A 21,660-nucleotide genomic window follows, 5' to 3' on the forward strand; every position below is an offset into this window, starting at 1 on the left:
GAGTGTTCTGCCATCCGTTAGAGTTGACCGGCGTGTTCTCATAGCCTTGACAATCAAACTAGCTCCGTGGAGGCCTAAACATACAGCCAGCTTCATTTTGGAGGTAAAATACAAAGTACTTTCACAACAAAAATAGGTGGCCTTCCCGAGCAATAAGGCAGCGGTTCTCTGATTGTTTCCTCCAGGTGCCACCAGTCTACGTAGGAAAGTCTCTTAATAAAATAAACCCTCATGTCCGAGTTTGAAACCTTTTAGTCTTCACGCATAAGCTAGTACTGCTCTCCTTCACCGTTTACGATAAGCTTTTTCATTCTTTATTTTTTAGAAATATCTGCTGTCTTTCAGGCTTAAGCTCTAGACTTTCTGTCTCCCCTCTCCTTAATAATTGCCTGAAAAGCTTAAACAGATGGAAGAGAAGTGTGTTGTTTGACTCTGTAAGGAATTCACTTTACTCGTGATAGGAGGGCCTTCATATATATATATATATATATATATATATATATATATATATATATATATATATATATATATATATATATATATATATATATATATATATATATATACACACACACAAACAATATGGCCACACATACGTGAAACATTTGAATGAATAGGTTATAACAATCATAGATGTAAAAGTCAGGTGTGGTCATTTGAACGGTGTTGGGTTCAATCCCCAAGCTTTGCTTGTCGGGATCCTTGAACCAAATGCCTAACCCTTCCCCTGGTTGTTGATGTTTATCGAAATGAACTCCAAGGCTGAAATGAGTTTCTAAATTATAAACAGTACAAAGCGGTACATACAAAGCCTTCCGGGGAAGTCCCAGGGACTCAAACCAGAGCAGTTTGGTTGGTCGGACTGCATTAAATGACATGTGAGCCACGGAACCATTGGCAGGTCGTTTCAGCTTGTTTGGGTCCTCTCACTCCTAGCTGGGACATCCGCCTTGAGGTATTTTTACACCACTCCGCCTGGTCCTCACTCATCAGTCTGCGGTCGAGGATAGTACAGAGGTGCCTCGCACTGGTATATCCTGATTCTGTTGTTTCACTGTCATTTGTTCTGAGTGCCTGGTCCTTCTCTTTTCATTTGGATCGCATTTCATCGGGACAAAGAGAGGGGTTAAGTGGATTACAGACTGGAGCGCAGAGTAACATGGTTCCTGTTTTTCAGCATCTCATTTGTTAATGTTTTTGCCTTCCACCACAGGATTCTCAACCACAACAAAAAAACTACTTTTACAACGCGACCAGTAATTTGAGTTGGATCTGCAATAATGTGGTTGAGATTGATCATGCCCAAACACAATACCACCAAGACAGATTAGAGAGATAAAACAGGGCAAGAAACAATCAAATACACTGAGATCATGCAACACAAAATAACATGAGATAAAATCAAATTAAATGCCACAATACCCACATTATGCATTACATTCATGAATGAAGCCTGCTAAATATCTATCTTTTTAGAGGTAACTTTATTAAACGTGACCCCATAATGACCACTGCTATGATACATTTATGAATGCGTCAGTGTGTGGCTAATACCAACGGCCCCCCCTAGAGTGTCAGCACTCGGATTGGGATTATAATCACAGGTGTCGCCCCTATTAGACTAAACAGGATGGATTAGAATGGATTCAATTATGAGATGGAAAATGGCAACTGTTTGTATATCCTATTTTATAGTTGTTACTACAATGTGACATCATCACACCAAATTAACCCATCCAGACTTCAATGGATTCACTGAATTGAATGGATGGATTCGCTGAATGGAGTGGAATGGATTCACTGAATCCATTCAAGGTTCTGGATCAGGGATTCGTAATTAAAAGTATTCCTAAATAGGTTTAGATGTCGATCATACTAGTGACGCAGGTAATAGGTGGAATGTTTAAATACTAGTTATGATTTGGTAATTTATCAGGCGCTTGCATACAAAGTGACTTATAGTTTATTTAGATAGGTAAGTGTTAGGCATCGTGCTCAATGATGACGACAGCACTGTGGCCATTAACCATCTAACCAAGAACCTTGTGGCTTTGAGTCAAACAGCCTGCTACCCACTACACTATCTGACCCCTAGTGACAGAAATAGCCATGTCAATGAGTTTGATGGCCAGGGCAAGTGTTAGCCAAAAAGCAGCTTAGATCTTTTTTTTGTGTGACCTTTGGCGGAAGATTTCCATTTTATAATCTCTGGTTATCGTCATGAGGGCTTTAGAAATGGCTGCCTTCTGTGGCTGTTCCCTGCAGTCTTTAGCCTTTGTAAACACAATGAAAACAGTGCACAAACATATGTCGTACACATTGTCGTACACATATCAATTTGTACCCAAAAAAAGAGGCAGATGTACCATACGGTTTATAAGAACAGATGCAAAAAGACAAAACAGCACACACACACACACACACACACACACACACACACACACACACACACACACACACACACACACACACACACACACACACACACACACACACACACACACACCCCCCCCCCCCCCCCCCCCCCCCCCCTAGGATCAATGGCTCGCTGGAAAGGCTTTAGTCAGACATAGATCAAGGATCTACTCCTCCTATTGTGCTAAGACGCCCGACATATGGCCTCAATGGAGAAACGCGGCTCCCTTCCTGTCGTTAATTAAATCCATGTGGTGGATGACAAAAAGCGCATCACCAATACACTGTTCAAGGGAGGGCCACGGCAACTAAACAACAACTAAACAACAAGGTCAAACCCCGGTCGGGTGGAGGAAGAAAGTGGGAAATGCACATTTAGAGATAAGACAAGCTGTGTTATCTGACTGTACATGCTTTTAATCTAATTTAATTTCAAATCTAAAACTAATCACCTACTGTGACGTAATATTACGGTTATTTAATACAAATGACATGATTCCCCAAATCCTGAAAGTGACGCTGATGGCAAGCTGATAGGCCTGTATGACGTGTGTGTGTGTGTGTGTGTGTGTGGTTGTGTGTGTGTGTGTGTATGTGTGTGATGGCGCACAGATTTATGAATTCACATCCTCCATTTTGCTGTGCATAATTTTGCCTACTCCAACCTGCCACTCGATGTTCAGTTGGTAAAATTAAAATGGAAGCTTAAGTTATTAAACTGAGCAGCTTTGGTCATTGGCTGCAGAAATTCAAGGTTGGAGGAGCAGTGCGGATTAACATCCTTTGAGCACAAAGCCTTCATATCCATCCCAGCCTGCTGTCTCTCACCGTCTCTCTCTCTCGCTCTCTCTCTACTGGCTGTCACTCACTGATGCTCTTTGCTGATCCTCTCATTTCATTTCTCTGTGATGCCATTCCCTGTTTGCCTCCCTCTCCCCCTCTCTCTCTCTCTCCCACGCTCCGCTCGACCCAGCTGTCTTTGCCTTGTCCACTGTAACTGACATCATCACCGGACAGTCATCATCTGCTCCTATTCTGATTCCCCACGCGGCCTCAAACCTCCATCACTATAACCCTGCACCCTCTCTCTTGCTCCCTCTCACTCCACCTCCCTCCCCATCTCCCTCTCTGTGGTCTTTCTTCCTCTCTGCCATCGCCTGACCCCCTTCCCCCTCCCCCACGGCTCTTGATCCAGCAGGTTAGCAGCATCCCCCCCCCCCCCCCCTTTCCGTCTCCACCCCACCCCACCTTCACCTCCGGCGGCGGGCCGAGAGATATGCGTCGGCGCCATGGGTTTCATGGAGTTCTACCTGGAGATCGACCCCGTCACCCTGAACCTCATCATTCTGGTGGCCAGCTACGTCATCCTCCTGCTGGTCTTCCTCATCTCCTGCATCCTGTACGACTGCCGGGGCAAGGACCCCTCCAAGGAGTACGCGCCCGATGACACGCCGGCACCGGCCGCCGCCTCCACCGCCTCCTCCGCCGCCCCCCCCGGGTCGGCCGCGGGGGCCTCAGGGACCCACTCCGGCCAGTCGCCCATACGACTGGTGGTGATGCAGAACTCGCCAACCTCCACCCGATACGAGCCCACCGAGATGGTGCCCGGGCACGCCGAACACCCCACGCCGGACCTCCACCGGGAGCGGGAGAGGGAGCGGGAGAGGGAGCGGGAGAGGGAGAGGGAGAGGGAGAGGGAGAAGAGGAGTACCCTTGTCTGAGGGTTCAGTGAGGGAGAAGGAGGCTGAGGTGGAGGAGACGTCTGGGTTATTTTGGTGGCACTTGCTGCTCCTGTCACTCTGTACAGTATTGTTTTTATAGACCTGTACATATTTGTATATATTTTGAACAACAACAAAAAAATAACGATTTATGGAATACTTCCTGTGAACGCTGACGCCCAAGTTGCAGAGGTGAGCATGGGGAACAAACTTCAAATATGTTTAATTTTTTTGTTCCACACTACAGACACTGTATACACTTATGTACATTGGTTTCTCGTTTACGCTGTAATTTTAAGGTCATTGGGTCAAGGTCACTGTTCGTTATATCAGGGTAAAGCCAGCTTGAACATTGTGCATTAGGAGGTTATTACACATCATCATAGAGATATTGGCAAATTAATCTCCTTGTGTCAAAAGAATTTCACTGGATTTAGGATGCTTGTAAATGGGCACAACTAAAATGTCGATAGGCCGGTTGACATGTAAATAGTGCAACACACGCATACACATTCAGGTATACTGACACATGCAACATTTAGACTAAACAACATACTTATCACAGTGTTGTGTAACATATGCTTACAAAATATGGCTTTGGGCGGGGATAACGGCTTTCACATCTGGAAAGCTGTTGTAAGTTACAGCGGGTTGAAGATATACACGTCTCCTTGTAAGACCAATTTAGCCGTTGTGTACATCTTACATGCAGATTACACCATAGACTGCCAACTGGCACATATTCCCCCTGCCCTGTAATCGACATATGGAACACATGGAGTGCTATTTATTCCAAGGGCGGCTCTTCTAATCACGCACGTATGAAAAACAATGATTGTCTGCAATTATGGCTTTCCCCATAGCTCAGGAGATTCAGTCGTTAACCATGCATAAATAACCCACTGGAGTGCCATGCTAAAGGTCGCAAATCAGCTGTTATGACGATGGTCATGATTCTTGCTTATAGAATAATGGGGGGGGGGGGGGGAGACGTCAAACAGAGGACACCAAAACGGGGTCAGGGTAGGCTAGTGATGTTTGACACCAAGCAGAAATGCTCTTGGTTCAAACTCCAATCTACCTGTAGGGCATCCATGACCAAGTTGCCCTAAACCCGTACCACTTGTTAAAAAATGAAAACTTTGTGATCCCTGTGATTAAGGGCTCCACATATACATTTTGACTGACTTTGAATGGGGTTTGCTCCCATTTCATCCCATAATATCGCACCTTGCACCTTGATTCTCTGTTGGCAATGTCTCTGTGAAGTCTTTGGAGATAAGATCAGCCACAACACCACGCACACAGGAAATAATGAATGGATGGACTGACGTATAGCTTGCTTGTCGTGGAAACGTCACTCGGCTCTTTGACGTCAAGAGATCGCATGACTCACGCAGCTCCGTCCATCAACAGATGTTTACGTGCAAACAGACTTATCATGGCAGTAGGCCTACAGTCGGAACAGCAATGGAGTCATGTGTCCTATCCCCCTCCTGTCTAAGGTGCCCTTAGCTAAGTGCTTTGTCCGGCTAAGTGGCTCTGCATGACCATCTGGATCGCCACGTTTTTCTAGCGCAGCATCAAATGCTTAGCATAGCACTTAGTGTAGCATTCAAGCTTAGATTTGCACACCTCTAGTCTGTGAATGAACAGCATTCATTCAGAATGATGGGGGAGATAGTTGGACATGCATGCATTCACTCAATGGATATGCATATATCATTCATACCTCAGTCGTTATGATCGTAAAATCGTTCTAAATGGTTTCTGTGTCCAGAAAAACTCTTGCCTGGATCCATAATAACAATGATTCTTCTGGCCCCATTTTGCAGGGAAACAGGATAACTCTGGGATGAAAAAAAAGACAAACAGTAAAGTACATCCCGCAGCACCTTCTGGCTCAAGTTACCAGAACCTTCCCGCCCGTCTTCCTCAGCATGAGGCAGCCCTGGTCACATCAGACCTGGCTCAGACAACACCAGAACAGACGTATGCTATTCAGATCAAGTGATGTACGGCGAAGTACTGTTGAAACAAAACATTTCAACCGTAAACGCACTCTCCAGTCAAACAAGTCGGAACGATCCCTCCAAAGACTCAAGGAGACAGGATTTGCGACAGCTTCTTAGACATAATTGGAACTGCTACATTTGAGATGAACGTGTTGTATAAATGGACGGAAGAGGCAACGCAACCCCATAGCCTTTCTTTTGCCAACTCTCACTTACCTTTATTTCTTCTGGCTTTTATGATTCTGTGTTTGTTTTTTGTTTTTACTTATTCAAATGTTTTAATTGTTTTCCGAACTTTGGTGTCCTACAATTGGATGAGTGCCAGCTATTATTTTATATATACTGTATACATATTATATATTAGTAATATATTAGACAATCTAACAATATATCAATGATTAAATACGTTTATAATAATATTGTCTGAAAAGAGATTGGGAAATAAATTCCCCATTTCATCTCTTCTTGATGCAATTATACATGATGAAACATCGACAACGACAATGTTGTACAACATGTTCTAAATTTCCTTGATAATAACTATTTATTTGTTGTACTTCCTCCAGAAGGATGTTTATGTCACTCCTGGAATCGAATACATGCTCTAAGGAATGGTGGCAAGTAAACGTATCTATCCCCTGTCTTAGATAATTCCGTACATTGTTGAATTAAAAATGAAAAAGAACCACCCCAGCTCCATGTTTAAGTAATAAACAGCGCCTGCATCGATGTCAGCCATGGCCTGCTCCCAGGAGACCTTCCAGGCCGTCATCAGGGCCCCGGCAGCTGATTGGCCCTGACACGGTCCAGGGAGATGAAACAACACCAGGGCCTTTAGCGTGTGCTCGTGCAGCAACAGATTCAGCAACGCCAAATCCGCTTAGATAAATAAAACCCGCTAAAAAAAACGACAACCCAAAAAATGAATGGGCCGGGCGGCTCAGTCAGTAGCCGTCATGCCAGCCAACTCAAGGGACCAATGGTAGGGGCTTGCACGTATTACGCAGATATTCTCCCTGCCATATATCATGTTTGTGGGATTACTGCACTGCGTATTATCAGTTTTTTTGGTGGTGTGTGCGTCTCTTTGCTGGAGAGGGGTGGGGGGTTATATAAACTCCACCAGGTTGTTGACAGACTGCCATTTGTGCTCGCTGCTTATCAATGCCGCGTACACACCTGACACCGAAGACTCGAGTGAGAACTTTGAGGCGCCATGGAGGCCAACATGGTGGCTGAGCGGCTGGGATGTCAGACATTCCACCGAGGAAGATCCATGGCCTTGCATAGCTCAGTAGGTAAGGCATGGCAATAACAATGCCAATGTAAGGGCCCGCTTTCAGACCTCGTCTGAGCTAAAAATATACCCATTGGTGGATGTGTGTGGAGCTTTACTTGAAAGCAGCAGCTGAACAAAAAATCTGTATCCCACCACTAGGTTATAGCCTAGATTTTGGGCTCCTAAATTGAATCATAGGTTTACAGACATTAGGTGGTTGAAGAGTATTTGAGAAGGTATAAGAAACTCACCCGCCACTTCGTACAGCTGGGGCGCGCTGACCTCACTCCCTCTCCAGCCCTAAGTCTGCGCCCTGATTTTACCGCCTTGGCTCTCCACCACAGCCTCATTTATTTAAAAGCGGAAATCCCTGCTTAATGATCCAATGCAATAGTACCATTCTATTGACTCTTTGTATCAGAAAAATATTAAATACATTTGAACAGCAAGATTATTGCAGAGAAAAAATTATCCAACGCAAGGATAATTTGCCAACACGGTTTCAGAGACTTCAAAAAGTTTTGTGGCCAAGGTATCAATTGCATTCTATGCTATTCATATCACCAGCAATCTTGATATAAAATCTTCTTACACATGTGTAGTATAAAGTCGCCATGTATAAGATTGAGTCCACAGTTAGGACCTGGGTCCACAAAAGCGTCCTTTTTCAGGGTGCTCCCCCTTTGTTGTGCATCCGCTCCCAGCGCTTCCAGTTGAAAATATCTAAACTTTTCCGAAAACCGTTGGTGTGGTCACAGCCGCAACTTTTCTGGCAACCAATCATATTCAGATGGGGGCAGGACTCGTCACTCTCATAAACAATAAAATTGACGAAAAACTTGTTGCCGTGTCCGTCTATCCGGAACTTTATATAGATATTTACAAGAAACCACACGCAAGGGTCTATCACACAACGGCGGTTTGTGATATTTTGTCATTGAAAAGATTGCAGCGTGTTTTTCCCTCTCACCGAACAAGAGTTTCATAACAACCCCCTGCCTGCTATTTCCCACCAGAAAAGCTCACTATGTCGACCCGGGTCCTAGAGCTTCGATCGAGCCCAGAAAATCAAGCCCAACCCGACCCGAGCCTGTGCACATTCGTCCGAGCCCGGCCAGGCCCGACATATTAACTGTGATTATGAGCCCAAGCCCGATTTCAACCCGACATTGTTTTGGGCTGTTATCTGACTTCCTCAAATACAAGTCGGAGTTGCTTGTAACTGCGCTGTTTATTCAAAATGGAATTGATTGCAAAAAGATCTGAATGAAGAAACGTGAAAAATTATGAACACAGATAATGAACGAGAATGAACTAGTTGCACAGCACAGCAGGCCCGTTGTGATGCATCCGAGTGGAGAAGACACGTGAGCTGCAACATGTCCAGTGTTTTTTTTTTAATTTTTTGTGTGTAACTTTGTACACATATACTTAGGCCTACTGTGCTAAAGGATAGGCCTATAATATTTCTGTTTATGGCATAGATTTCTCCTCAGATTAGGCCGATAAAGCAATGATTAAAAAAACAAAACACAAACGCTCGATCAAAGGCGAGCCAAGCCAAGGATAGTGGTGGGAAATATCGGCCCAATCTCGGGCAGAGAATCGCCTCGTTTCCACATACGTATGTTTTTCGTATCTGTGCTTCCGTAAATTTACGTAAGGGGTCGCTAGTGATTTACGTACGGACATGAATTTATTTACAGACAGCCAAAAAGATGGGGGAACGTATGATAATGGCCGTTTTTAGGAGACCGGTACTTTGGAACATGAGGATCGACACATACAGAGTTAAAAACAAAACCAACCAGGCTTGGAAAGAGATCGGCAAGGAGTTTGGCCTGCCAGGTACTTACATGTTATGTGAACAACATAAAAACTTTCATACGGTATCTCCGTAGAACGACGGCGAAAGTTAAACATTTTTGAACGTATATTACGGACATACCGGACAGAAATTTTACGGAGGGGATGAGTCTCGGAGGAAAAACAGACATTACGGAGAATCACATAGGAATGAATGGACTTTCGGTCGGAGACGGTTGGATCGCATACGAGAATGTACGTATGTGGAAACGAGGCGTTAACTCTACTGGGGTAGGTGGGAGACTTTCAGAATTAAATCAATTCAATAGAGTGGCGAAGTCATGCCCCGTCCGGTAGACCCCATGGGACCTATGAGATCGTATATGAATGGGTTTCAATCGAAAGAAAGTAATTATTTTCTGGTCCCAGTCTTTATATGCCCCGGATTACACATATGTTGTTTGTGGATTTAAATTTAAATTGTTCATGTCAAGAGTTTGACCGTTCATTGTACAATTCTTCAGCTAAAGGCTGTAGAGAAAACACAATGAGAAAAACTAAATGTATCGTATGTGCGACTGGCGTGGACAAGACCGACAATCTCCCCATCTGCATAACTTTTCACCTCTTTCGATGCTTTTATCCTCCCCTTGGAAAAAAGCGGTGAAGTGGAGCAGAGAGATCACCATGTCTTTCCCGGAGTTCCAAGTGCGGGTGGTGACGTATATCATTCGCGTCGAGAGCAGCGAAAATCTTTAGTTTTCTTTGGATGAAAAATTATCATTTAAATCCAGTGTCCACTCGGATGTGCAACTTTATTACGCAAACTAGCTGCGTGTCGTGAGTGGGAGGGGTTTTGGGAGTGTCGATAGTACGATTATTGTAAAAAAAAATAATAATCTGATATTGGCTGCATGGCCACCAGTTTATTTTTGTAGAATAAATTATTTATAGGATGCAATTTTTTTTGCATTTGATAAATGTTGATAAATTGATAAATGTATCCCTTGATAAATGTATCCCTAATAATTAGTTGTTTGTGGTGGGAAATTATTCGGTAATAAAAGTGTTTGGAGATCGGTTTGGACTGATCATTGTTTAAGTCAGATAAAATAACATATTTATACAGATCATTATCGTTAGCATGGCAGAAGGGGGCGCTATGGGCTTGTGGGCTTTAGCCTGCAGTAAATTAGTAAAAAAAAGCCTCATAATTTTACTCGGTTTGTGATTTAATGTATATTAATGTATCCCGGCCGCTCAGGCCCACTATTAAAATAGGATCTATATATATATCTATATAGATATATATATCTATAACAATTAAATCGACTTCTGAAACCAGGGTTTATAGATAGTGTCCATCCCTCAGAAAAAACTTCTGAGATTTGTTTGGCTGAATCCGAAACCGGTGGATTAACTGCATATCCAAAATTGACTCCCTTTTAGTGCCGTCAGGAAAATGTTAGATAACACCAATACCAACTAATGGAAAACTATGTAAATGGCATTTTAAAGGGCGAAAAGGATAACATGATTGACTGTCACTACACAGGGAGTTTGAACCACACACACGCACGCACACACGCACTCACACAAACACACTAAGATTTTTTTCCTATCAAAGAAATCCGACTCACATCACATGCCAACTGAATTGACATAAATGTTTTTGTTACACTCAGCAAGTTGAACGGAAACGTCCATTGCATTCAGAAGTACGACGCCAGCAATTTTGACCATTGTCGCCCCTTCAAACGATGCAGCCACAACAAACTTGCCCATTATGACATTTCAGATTATGAGATTATGAAAACTAAAGGAAAAATATCATCATATTATATTATCATATTATCGAAAGGTCAAACGATGCAAACAGTATCCGTGGAATACTGTGTTTTTATAGCCTATTTGACCATATCTTTGCTGGAAACAAATATGGTAAGGTTGAAGACTTACCTGATGTCATAACATCTAGAGCTAGAATTCCTCAGTTTTCTTCTTTGTAAGATTAAGAAATTAATAATAATCATGAACTGTAAAATCTAGTTTGCTGGTTCACATAGCTCCCTATCTCACTAATTAATGTATGAAACCTTCAGTTAGTTGTTCAATTTGTATATTATTAGGCTATACACTTGAGTGGCGTGCTACAGGCCACAGCACTCGACGCATATTTAGCCTGATAGCTGTCATTATTTTGCTTTGGCGCAGCTGTGTAAAAATACAAAAAGTCAGGACTGCCATCTACTGGACAAAAATGGAACAGCATATCCCTTTTCAAGCACTTTCAACCAACCCCCGAGATATAACCTTCATATGTATCCATCCACTGTAGGCTATAACCCACACATAGATATAAACTAATGCCCACTAAGGGCATTTTTCTAATTATTATGACATTATTACATATGTAGGGGAAAAATGGCCGGCACAGACTGAATTTTCCCAGTTTTATTTTTTTTTTTCATATTTTGATGAACTCATGATAAAACACAATAGAGGACAATGAAAAATATCGGAAACACAGAATCAAACAGAACAGGCCTTCTCAAACCTCGGACTAGACACTGAAGGATGCCTGAGAAAACGTAACAACTGGTCACAATCACAGAACTCATCTGAGAAAAAAAATGAAAGAAAGAAAATAAGAAGTAGGCCTAAGTGTTTTACGTTGGGTGAATACATTCCTCTGGGCCATGAACAGCCATGACACTATAGCCTACATAAAAGTAGCGTCGACACTAAAGCGCGCCAATCCTTTTTCAAAAGAAAAAAGACTAACTTGCAAAAGCAGTTACAACAATCACAAATAAACAGATATGCCTTGGGTTTCAGGTCCAGACCAAAACAGCAAAACTTCGGCTGTGAAAATCGTATGGAGTATAAAGGAGAAAGAATAATCAGGTTCTGGTATTTTAAACTTAGCAGGACAATGATTAGAAAGAATTTGGGATTTAACCTTCCACTTTCTGTCAAGTCATGTCGAGTCACGCGAAAAAATACAAGCCTGTTTTAAGGGCTTGAAAAGCCCAGGCTTGGCATATCGGTAATAATATAGCTCTCTGAAGAATATAATATATAAATATATTGATACAGAAATATATATCGATTTATATAGCCGTTGCCAAAATACACAGGAAATATATAAACAGACTGTACAAAAAGAAACAATATTATCTCTGTATAAACATTATAACCTTTAATATCATTATATCCTCTATTTTGTATTTATAGATTTTTTGGTCTGTAATAAAGAGCATTGAAGTGATTAGCTACTCCAGAGTATAAGACATCAATAGTCAACTAAACCAACTGTGTACATCCGAAATACATTCATCTCTCTGACGCCACCAGGGGGCAACCTCATCTGTGTGGAAATTGGACATGACAAGCAGGCAGAAACCCAAGAGAAGCATCTATTGCACCAAAGAAAAGGAAATTGACATTGAACCAAATAAAACACACCATGGCAGCATATTACAGGTTGCTAATCTTATCTGTCAACGCCGGGATAAATAAATCCATATCTAGAATGTACAGGAGAACCAACCATTACTTGATTATGGTACTTCGATTCTTGGTACTTTTTTTTTTTAATCCGATGAAACAGCGACGCATAAAAAATAAAGATTTGCTCGATGTCTTTTCATGCAATAAAACCTTTGATATATTTGGGGAATGAACAGAAACACATGCGATTGTGGGACAGTTGTTGGTGAATCAGCATTTTTAGTCGGCAAAGGAATGTAGCCAACGTTACATAAAGTTATTGCTTTTAAAGGATAGACAGAACAAAAACATACAGTATATTGTTTCCGAACCACCTAACTTTTGCCTTTTCATACATTCATGTTATTACCATAGCAACTGAAGAATGCATGACTAACAGTGGTCACATCATTGACACACCTCTTTCAACATGCATCCATCAGGTCTGGCATTAATAGAGACAAAATCATCTCTGCTCATGTTATCAAGTAGAACCACACCCTAACTAAACCAACAGGATAACCAAGCAATAAAAACTAACCTTGAACAATAAAAACTACTTAATAAGCGTGCATGAATTTATTTCCCCATGTGTTTCTGGGAGCCATTAGTGGCACTGCTTAGCTTTGTGGTTAACTATGTTAGGAGTAAGATCAACACAAGAGCAGGATTTAAGGGTATGAAAGGGTTGATGACGTAACATGCGGTTTCATCACAAAATACAGCAGAAAAATCAAACTCTTTTTTGGAATTTAGAAGAGGGTAGGTCAATATACTTCAACAAGTTGTTGTGGCGTTGAGGGAAACGCTCTACAGTAGCATACGTATGAGAAGAAGAAACAAAAAAAACCTTGTGTTAGATGACTTTACAATCATACAGCAGGGAGCTGTATGATTGTAAAAAAAAAAACAAAGGGGGGAAAACTTCATATTCATCAAAACTGAGCCTGACGCAGAGCCACAAACACAACACCTATATTATGAATTGACCTCATTTAGTATAGGACATACCCTTCACCCAGGTTCATATTGTGGCCCTTGGATGCCATCTTTAGGACAACGGTAGGCAGACGTCCAGCTGTTGTGTGTGTGTATCAAAGTGTATCAAATATTTGTACCGTTCCAAAATAACAATAATTAGAAATCCACCAGGAGTCCATTGCCCTTGGTTTATCTTTACACTACCCTGTTTACAACGTCTGTTACCATGGCAACAAGCACTACAAGAAACCTAGCCAGGTGAGAAAGACACATATTCAATGACCACTCGACCACTGTAGGAAAATCACTGAAAGACATTTTGTTTTCAGGAGAAAAAAATGAATGAGACAGATAAACGAAAGTTACAACACAGTCTGTGTAATTCATTGCTAACAAGTGTCAACAGGAATAAAAATGATTATGCGATTGTTGTTATCACCGATTTTTCTTTTTCGTTCCGAGAGCGGATGATGCTGAGTGGTGTAACCATGGCGCTGGACGGGGCCGGGGGGGATGCAGCGGTGAATCAACTAGTGTCCTCCTCACACCTCCGGGGGCAGGGGCAGTTGAAGGTGAGTGGGCGGGGCGGGGTTAATGAGTGGCAGTGTAGTAATCCCGGAGTCGCTATGGTTACCATACAAGAGTCTGCGAGGAGAGTTCAGAAGAAGCGGGTGGTGTGTGTGTGTGCGTGTGTGCGTGTGTGTTTGTGATTGTGATGATTGGCTTGCTGTGTCCATGTCGTTGGAATTGTGTGGGTGTGTGTGGTTGTGTGTGCATGTGTGTTTGGATGTTTGTCTTGCTTAGATTTGGCTGGTAGGTGGGTGGGTGGTGTGGGGGGGGGGGGGGGGGGGATGTCTGTCTCTGAGTGCATGTTTGGGGTTCTTGTGTGTGCGTGTATGTGTGTACAGCAGTGTGTGTGTGTGTGTGTGTGTGTGTGTTTGCTTATATGTGTGTGTCTGCTTGTATGTGTGTGTCTGCGTACACGTGTGTGTGTGTGTGTATATGCCTGTGTGTGTGTGTGTGTGGTCTCAGCCCCTGCCCGGCCTCACAGGGCCCCGTGCCGCGCCTCGTACTTGGTGAGGACGTTCTTGGTGCGGCCCAGCTCCTTCCTCAGCTCCGCCACCTCCTGCCGCAGCGCGTTGTTCTCCTTCTCCAGGAAGCCCGCCCGGATGGCGATCTGGTTCTCCTTCAGCCGCCGCGCGTCCCGGGACCGCTTGGCCGCCACATTGTTCTTCCGGCGCCGGGCCCAGTACTTGTCATCCTGCTCGATGGCACAGGTGGGGGGAGGGGGGGAGAGGGGGGGAGAGGGGGGGAGAGAGAGGCTAGTGAGTGAGTGAATGGTTGGAGTGAACAAGTAATGATAGTATTTCTACATATATATATATATATATATATTTATCCTATTTTAATAGTGGGCCATAGCGTCCGGGACACATTTACACATTAACTCACAAACCGAGTAAAATGATGAGGTTTCATGTGAAGAAATAGAGAGCTGTTGATTGAATCTAGAGAAATGAGAAGACGGCAATTGGAATATAATGTGAGTAGAGTACACGTGATATACTCCGATTCATTATCTCGAAGGACCTTGTGTGATTCAATCTAACAGGGAGGACTGAGTTCACTTCGAGGGAACTTCAATGCAGCTTGTCGCTCGTCACGATTGAGTCCTCCAATAATCCTCAAGTCTCAAATCCATGTGGCGAGTAGGCGCTTGTATTTTATCACTGTAGACATGGCCTAAGATGACACTGATCTTTCTCTGTTGCTGTAATGGTTTGGTCGGTTTTCTCAGACAAACAGAGCGAGAAGATGGAAAATCATTACACAACTTCAATAGAAACCTTACAATAGAGTCTATGTGGTCCCTGGGAAGAGGTAAGGAGAGGGTGAGGAGAGATGATAAGAGAGGGAGAGAGGATAGTTGGTTTAAGGGGAAGAGGCAGCCCACAGAGAGAGAGAGAGAGAGAGAGAGAGAGAGAGAGAGAGAGAGAGAGAGAGAGAGATTGTGACTCATGGCACCACTCAGAGTGAATGAGGAGCCGGGAGATAATCTTCTTAACCAGGACAGAGTCTGATCTGATGGTGCACGCTAGAGCAGCAGCCACTGATGCTTTAGACCAATGGGAACGCATGGATACAGCTGGCCTATCACAGTGTCAGGTGGATCAGCCGGGGCACAGAGCGAGAGAGACCCAAAATGACCGTTAGAGATAGAGAGAGCAAAAGTCATAGACATCCGAAGAGAATGGGGTAGAAAGGAATTAAAGAAAGGATGAGACAGAAGGGTGAGAGGAGGAGGAGAAGGAAGAAGGGATCAACAGAGAGGGCATAAGAGGGATGGAAAGCAAAATAAACAAGACATAAAGAGATGGATTCAGAAACAGAATCCTAGGTCCATTGCTGGGACCTAGGAAGAGATAGGTCCCAGCAATGTGTTCCAGGTTGTGGTCGCCTTAAGCCCTGTCATGGCCGCCAGAGAGCTCTAATCACCATTAACACACACACACACACACACACACACACACACACACACACACACACACACACACACACACACACACACACACACACACACACACACACACACACACACACACACACACACACACACACACACACACATTGTTGGTGCTGTCTGCACGCAACCAGACATAACAATGGCGGCTAAATCCTGGAGGCTTGCTAACTCATTATTTGTATGACACTTATACTGATGCAGATGACCGGTTGTTTGCACGTTTGCGTTGGTGGTTTCAGTGGGTTTTCTTGCGGATAATACTTGAATACCCTGATTTAATTAATACATTGTTTGATATTTTCGAATTCATCGTTTTTTTGGGACAATTTTGGGAGATAACAGAGGCCATGCCTGGTTATTAAATGTTGGATGTCAAAAATTCAGAACCAACTCCTAACCAAAACATTGAAACCAACCCAATCAAAATATTAGAACCAACTCCAACCAAAACACTGAAACCTACTCCCAATCAAAACATTAAAACCAACTCCCAACCAAAACACTGAAACCAACTCCCAACTGAAACACTGAAACCAACTCCCAACCGAAACATTAAACCAACTCCCAACCAAAACATTAAACCAACTCCCAACCAAAACATTGTAACCAATTCCAACTAAAACACTGAAACCAGCTCCAACTGACCTTGCAGTCCTCGGGGATGAAGACCTTGCGGGCCTTCTTGATCATGGGCTGGGGCTTCAGCTCCTCAGAGGAGAACTTGCGCTTGCGGGGGTCGAACATCTCCTGTCCCGGGACGCTGGACAGCACCAGGTCGGCCGGGTCGGGCTCGTAGCCCACCGGCACCTGGATGGAGTCTGGGTCGATGGGGCTCGGTGTGTTTCTGGAGTTGGGGAGACCTGGGAGAGAGCACGGGAGAGAAAGGGGACATTTCACCCTCCCCTGTACTATGGCCATAGAAAACCTTTTGGACGATAACTGAGCTACTCAAAACGTAGAGTAAACCAATACTAGAGGGTTCCAGGATAAAGTTTACAACCTAGAGCTGTTCTGTTGTCTATGTTGATGTAGAAATAATTTAAATGTGTATCCTTTGACTGATCTTCCTGAATTTAGTGTCAAATTACATTTTTGATATATAGACATTTCCATTCATTAATTATTAGCTATTTTACCTCTAATCATTCAGCCAAGATCCTCCAGTACACAAAAGCAAATGATCACTTAAAAGTTAGATGTCAACAATTTGTCTGAGAATTTGATTCCTAAAAAATCAACGATGAAAATTAACACAGTAGATCGTTGTAACATACTATGGCCACCGGGGGGGGGGGGGGGGGGGGGGGGGGATACGGCGTCGATTTGACGAGGGAGTCAGTGTTGGCTGCTACATGTAAACAATACAATTTGCTCTGCTAAATATAAATATCTAAACGGTAGGAATGAGGATTCCGCATTTGATGCACAGTGCCAACGCACACAAAAATGCTCTCTTCCATAACGCCCCCTCGGCCTCTTGTGTATTGCGAGCGTTGTTCTGTTCATCGGTAAGCTGCTCAAGAGCACTCGCCTCCTGTTTCAATTTTCATAGGAATTCAACTCTGACCCAACTAATGTGCATAATGGCCTCTCCATATCCACCACTTCTCCATTGTCTCTCCTACCCTCCCTCTCATCCTCTCCCCTCTTCTCTGGTTCCATCTGTCTTCTCCCCCCCCCCCCCCCCCCCCCCTAACCTCACCTCTTAACCAGCTATTCCACCTGTCCAAACATGCAGTATATTCATCCATCCATCCACCTACTCGTCCATCCATCCTCCATCCATCCAACCCTCCTCAGCCCATGCTGCCATCCATCCGTCCCATCCCTCCATCTATCTATCCTCCAGCTCACCAATTCAATTCTCTCTGCATCCATTCCCTCTCCCACTTATTCTGCGTCTCCTGACCTTGTCACGCCCCCTCCCTTCCTCCTCCCACCCCTCCTCCTCCACCACCACCACCCCCTCCTCCTCCTGCTCCCCTCCTCCTTCTCCACTCCACCTATCTTGAGCTGACTCTTAAAACCTTGCGCTACCTGACACGTACACGTGAGTGAACACGCACACACACGCACAGAAACGTGTGTGTGTGTCATAATCTGCTGGAGGTCACCAGTCTGGCGAGCCCACTGGTCCTAGGACGTGATGGTCAGTCCACCGTTAGAGTACATAATAGTGTTACATAATGGACTGGCAGAATAAATACTCTGCAGGCTTGCTCAACACACTTAAGAAGCAAGTTAGAGATTAGCGAGGCTAAACTGAAGTGAACTGCCTAACAGCGACATTCCACAAATAAATCCTAACAATAATGATCAGCTAATCCAACAAATTAATTTATAGTAAACACACCCATGTTTTTATTCAAACAGTGTTATGTTATCATATGGCAACTACATCTCTTGGGTAACTTAGTTCATGATAATGACAGGTTGAAAATCTGGTTGTGACCTGTAAAGAGGCAGACATTCTGTCTCCATTATTCTCTCTCTCTCTCTCTCTCTCTCTCTCTCTCTCTCTCTCTCTCTCTGATAACGAACAGCTAATTATACGGCGGTGTGTTAATTATCCCGGTGTATTTAGCGCCCATCCCAGCACCTCATAAATGTTAAATTCTCGAGGATTAGGCATCTGTCGCCACCACACATCAAGGCCGCCCATATGAATAAAAAAGTAGTGTGTGTGTGTTGTGTGTGTTGTGTGTGTGTGTGTGTGTGTGTGTGTGTGTGTGTGTGTGTGTGTGTGTGTGTGTGTGTGTGTGTGTGTGTGTGTGTGTGTGTGTGTGTGTGTGTGTGTGTGTGTGTGTGTGTGTGTGTGTGTGTGTGTGTGTGTGTGTGTGTGTGTGTGTGTGTGTGTGTGTGTGTGTGTGTGTGTGTGTGTGTGTGTGTGTGTGTGTATAGGCAGACTTAGAGCGAGGGGATGGGGCGAGAGGGGTACATGCAGAGAAACAGGAGCCCCTACTGGTTCTTGGAAGTGTGTGTACAGTTTTTTATGTGTGTTCAGCTGGCACTGTTCAGCAGCCCCAGAGAGGTCAGGGTCAGGTACAGAGAGGGGCCCCCTGAGTGAGGCCCCAAACAGGGCCATCACAAGCTGTTAGGATCCACCTAGCAGGCTGTGAATACTCCTTCATGAAAACCCCTGAGAAGCACCGGACGATTGGTTTTAGTTTAGTTACGGTTGTTGCTCATAAATAAACTATGTATGATGTATACCACCACAAATCAACAATCTGTGTTTCTGTTTTGTACACACCCTAATACCCAAAATAACCACGCCAAATAACTAAATACTAGAAAATGTAGAACTTTAGAATTTACAACTGGTGGGTGGTGAAAAAACATAGAAACGTTACTTTCCAATAGTTAAAAATCTGTTTTGATCAATTACAAACATTCAACCTAACTCTGTTCATATGTTCACTCCATCATATTGGAAAGTGTCTCGTCCAGACAAAAAAATTGCAATATTCCAGTATTGAGCGAGCCATTGAAGCCACGAAACAGGCTAAAATGTTACCCAATGGCCTGTCCAATGTAAGTCCTCTTAAAGTGCATGTTTTTGCCACTCAGATTGTTACTATCAGACATATTATGGTAACCTTTCCCTTTACCCGGTTAGTTTGTTTCTAACCAACTCTTGCCCAAACTCCCTCCAACCCTCACTCACGTCTCCAGCGTTTTCTTCCTGCAATTACTTTTGCCCCATAATGTAACATTTCAGCCCATTTCCCAGCTGCAAGGAAATGGGCGCTCTCACTCAACACTTGTTCTCATCATTAGTCTCTTAGACCGATAAGGATGGCCATACAGGGTCCAGATTGAAACATCCCAGAGTAAGAGTGTGTGTGTGGGTTTGTGATTATGTTTATGTGTGCGTGCTTGAGCTTGTCTGTGTGTGTGTGTGCCCCTGCTTGTCTGTGTGTGTGTGTGTGTGTGTGTGTGTGTGTGTGTGTGTGTGTGTGTGTGTGTGTGTGTGTGTGTGTGTGTGTGTGTGTGTGTGTGTGTGTGTGTGTGTGTGTGTGTGTGTTTGTAACTCTTCAGCACATTTAATCAGTGGTAGTTGTTGTCAGAACACGAGCACTCAAAACAGCCCTCTTATGGAACAGAGGGATAACAACCTTCTGTCTCCCATCCCTTGTCTTCTAAATATAACATAATATTGTGCCGTTGTAAGTCTTATAAGAGTCGTGTTCTTCTCCTGTAACACCAAACTTCCCCATCTGCGATGATGAAGTACATCTTAATTATCTTAATGGTGTAACAGCACTGAGCCTGTAATGATGCATGTACTAAGGTAACAACACACACACTCCATATATCTACACACTATAGATAGTATGTATAGTTGCAGTGCCCTCGTCAAACTTGCCTGTCACCTTAATATGTTATATATTTCGTGTTCAATTTGTTATATGAATGGGTCATTAATCCATGTTCCATTTTCTGTTTGACCGTTTTTTGTATTTTTTTTAAGGCACAATTTCAAAATGCTCAGTGTTTTTTGGGAGAGACATGCTGAATAAATACATCATGTTTTCAAACTCAAAAATAATCAGTGGAAAAGTCGTGATTTAAATTTTTACCAAAATATTCGTGATTATGATGTTTTCCATAATCTAGCAGCCCTACGTGGAATCATAACTGAGCCTTTAGAAGTGACCGAGTTGGGCCGTTGGTCTGTTTGTTATTTAAGCGACGAGGGAGTGTGAAAATGGACGCTGGTCATAAGGCTACTGTTCCAACAGTAGCCTTATGGATTACTGATAACCGGATTCCTGTATAAATTCAAGTTGGTCGTCACATTTCTCATTGTTTCCGAGCAAAGCTCCCTGCAGGTCATTTAGCCCAGGATAAAACCGACATTTTATATTGCATTTTAAATATTCTGTTAAAGTTCATTTGTTTGACTTCAAGTCGTTTTGCTTTCATTTATAAAAACAATTTTGTATTTAAAGCTTGGGTTAAAGGAAAGCAGTACTAGAGTATGCCCAGTAGCAGGAGAGCTCCATAGGTGCAGGAGAGAGCTCTGACTCCCTTTATTTGGAACCTCTGGGACAGCGTCTAAACATAGCAACATAATCTATGGTGTAATCTGGGACATGCCTTCCCCCTGGACGCCCGCTTAAGGCGATAAGGCTTCAGGCACCCGCAGGGTTACCTAGCGTTCAGCAGATAGGGAACGCTCACTCTCTCACACACACACACACACGCACACACACACACAAAAACACATGCACACACACGCAAGGGACAGGGACACAGAGGGAGAGACAGACAAGAGAGAGTGGGAGTAGAGAGGTAGAGAGAAAGAGAGAGGAAGGGAAAGGGGGCAAAAACGGAGAGGGGGATAGAGAGAGGGAGGAGAGAGAGAGAGAGGGAGGAGAGAGATTGGATGCAGAGAGAGAGGGTGAGGAGAGAGATGGGAAG

General features: G+C 43.5%; 2 protein-coding genes across 2 annotated transcripts in view; one reads left to right on the forward strand and one right to left on the reverse strand.

Annotated features, from left to right (window-relative positions):
* Positions 1 to 2,388: 2,388 nt before the first annotated feature.
* Positions 2,389 to 7,217, forward strand: si:ch73-256g18.2 (small integral membrane protein 36). The gene is made up of 2 exons (XM_060036863.1): positions 2,389 to 4,328; positions 5,972 to 7,217. Exon 1 carries the CDS (start codon positions 3,705 to 3,707, stop codon positions 4,134 to 4,136), a length of 432 nt encoding a protein of 143 aa, XP_059892846.1. The 5' UTR covers positions 2,389 to 3,704; the 3' UTR covers positions 4,137 to 4,328; positions 5,972 to 7,217.
* Positions 7,218 to 11,675: 4,458 nt separating this feature from the next.
* LOC132445998 (hepatic leukemia factor-like) overlaps positions 11,676 to 21,660 on the reverse strand; it is a 15,550-nt gene continuing 5,565 nt past the window's right edge. Inside the window, exons 3-4 of the mRNA XM_060036029.1 lie at positions 16,879 to 17,093; positions 11,676 to 14,970 (exon numbers count right to left, since the gene is read on the reverse strand). Coding sequence (XP_059892012.1) covers positions 14,755 to 14,970; positions 16,879 to 17,093 — 431 coding nt within the window. The 3' untranslated portion in view covers positions 11,676 to 14,754. The remainder of the gene's footprint in view (positions 14,971 to 16,878; positions 17,094 to 21,660) is intronic.

Source organism: Gadus macrocephalus, chromosome 18 (assembly GCF_031168955.1).
Source record: "Gadus macrocephalus chromosome 18, ASM3116895v1".
Lineage (NCBI taxonomy): Eukaryota > Metazoa > Chordata > Actinopteri > Gadiformes > Gadidae > Gadus > Gadus macrocephalus.

What these genes read in the sequence shown, in the direction of transcription:
- si:ch73-256g18.2 (XM_060036863.1), top strand. Translation starts at nt 3,705, where the DNA reads ATGGGTTTCATGGAGTTCTACCTGGAGATCGACCCCGTCACCCTGAAC.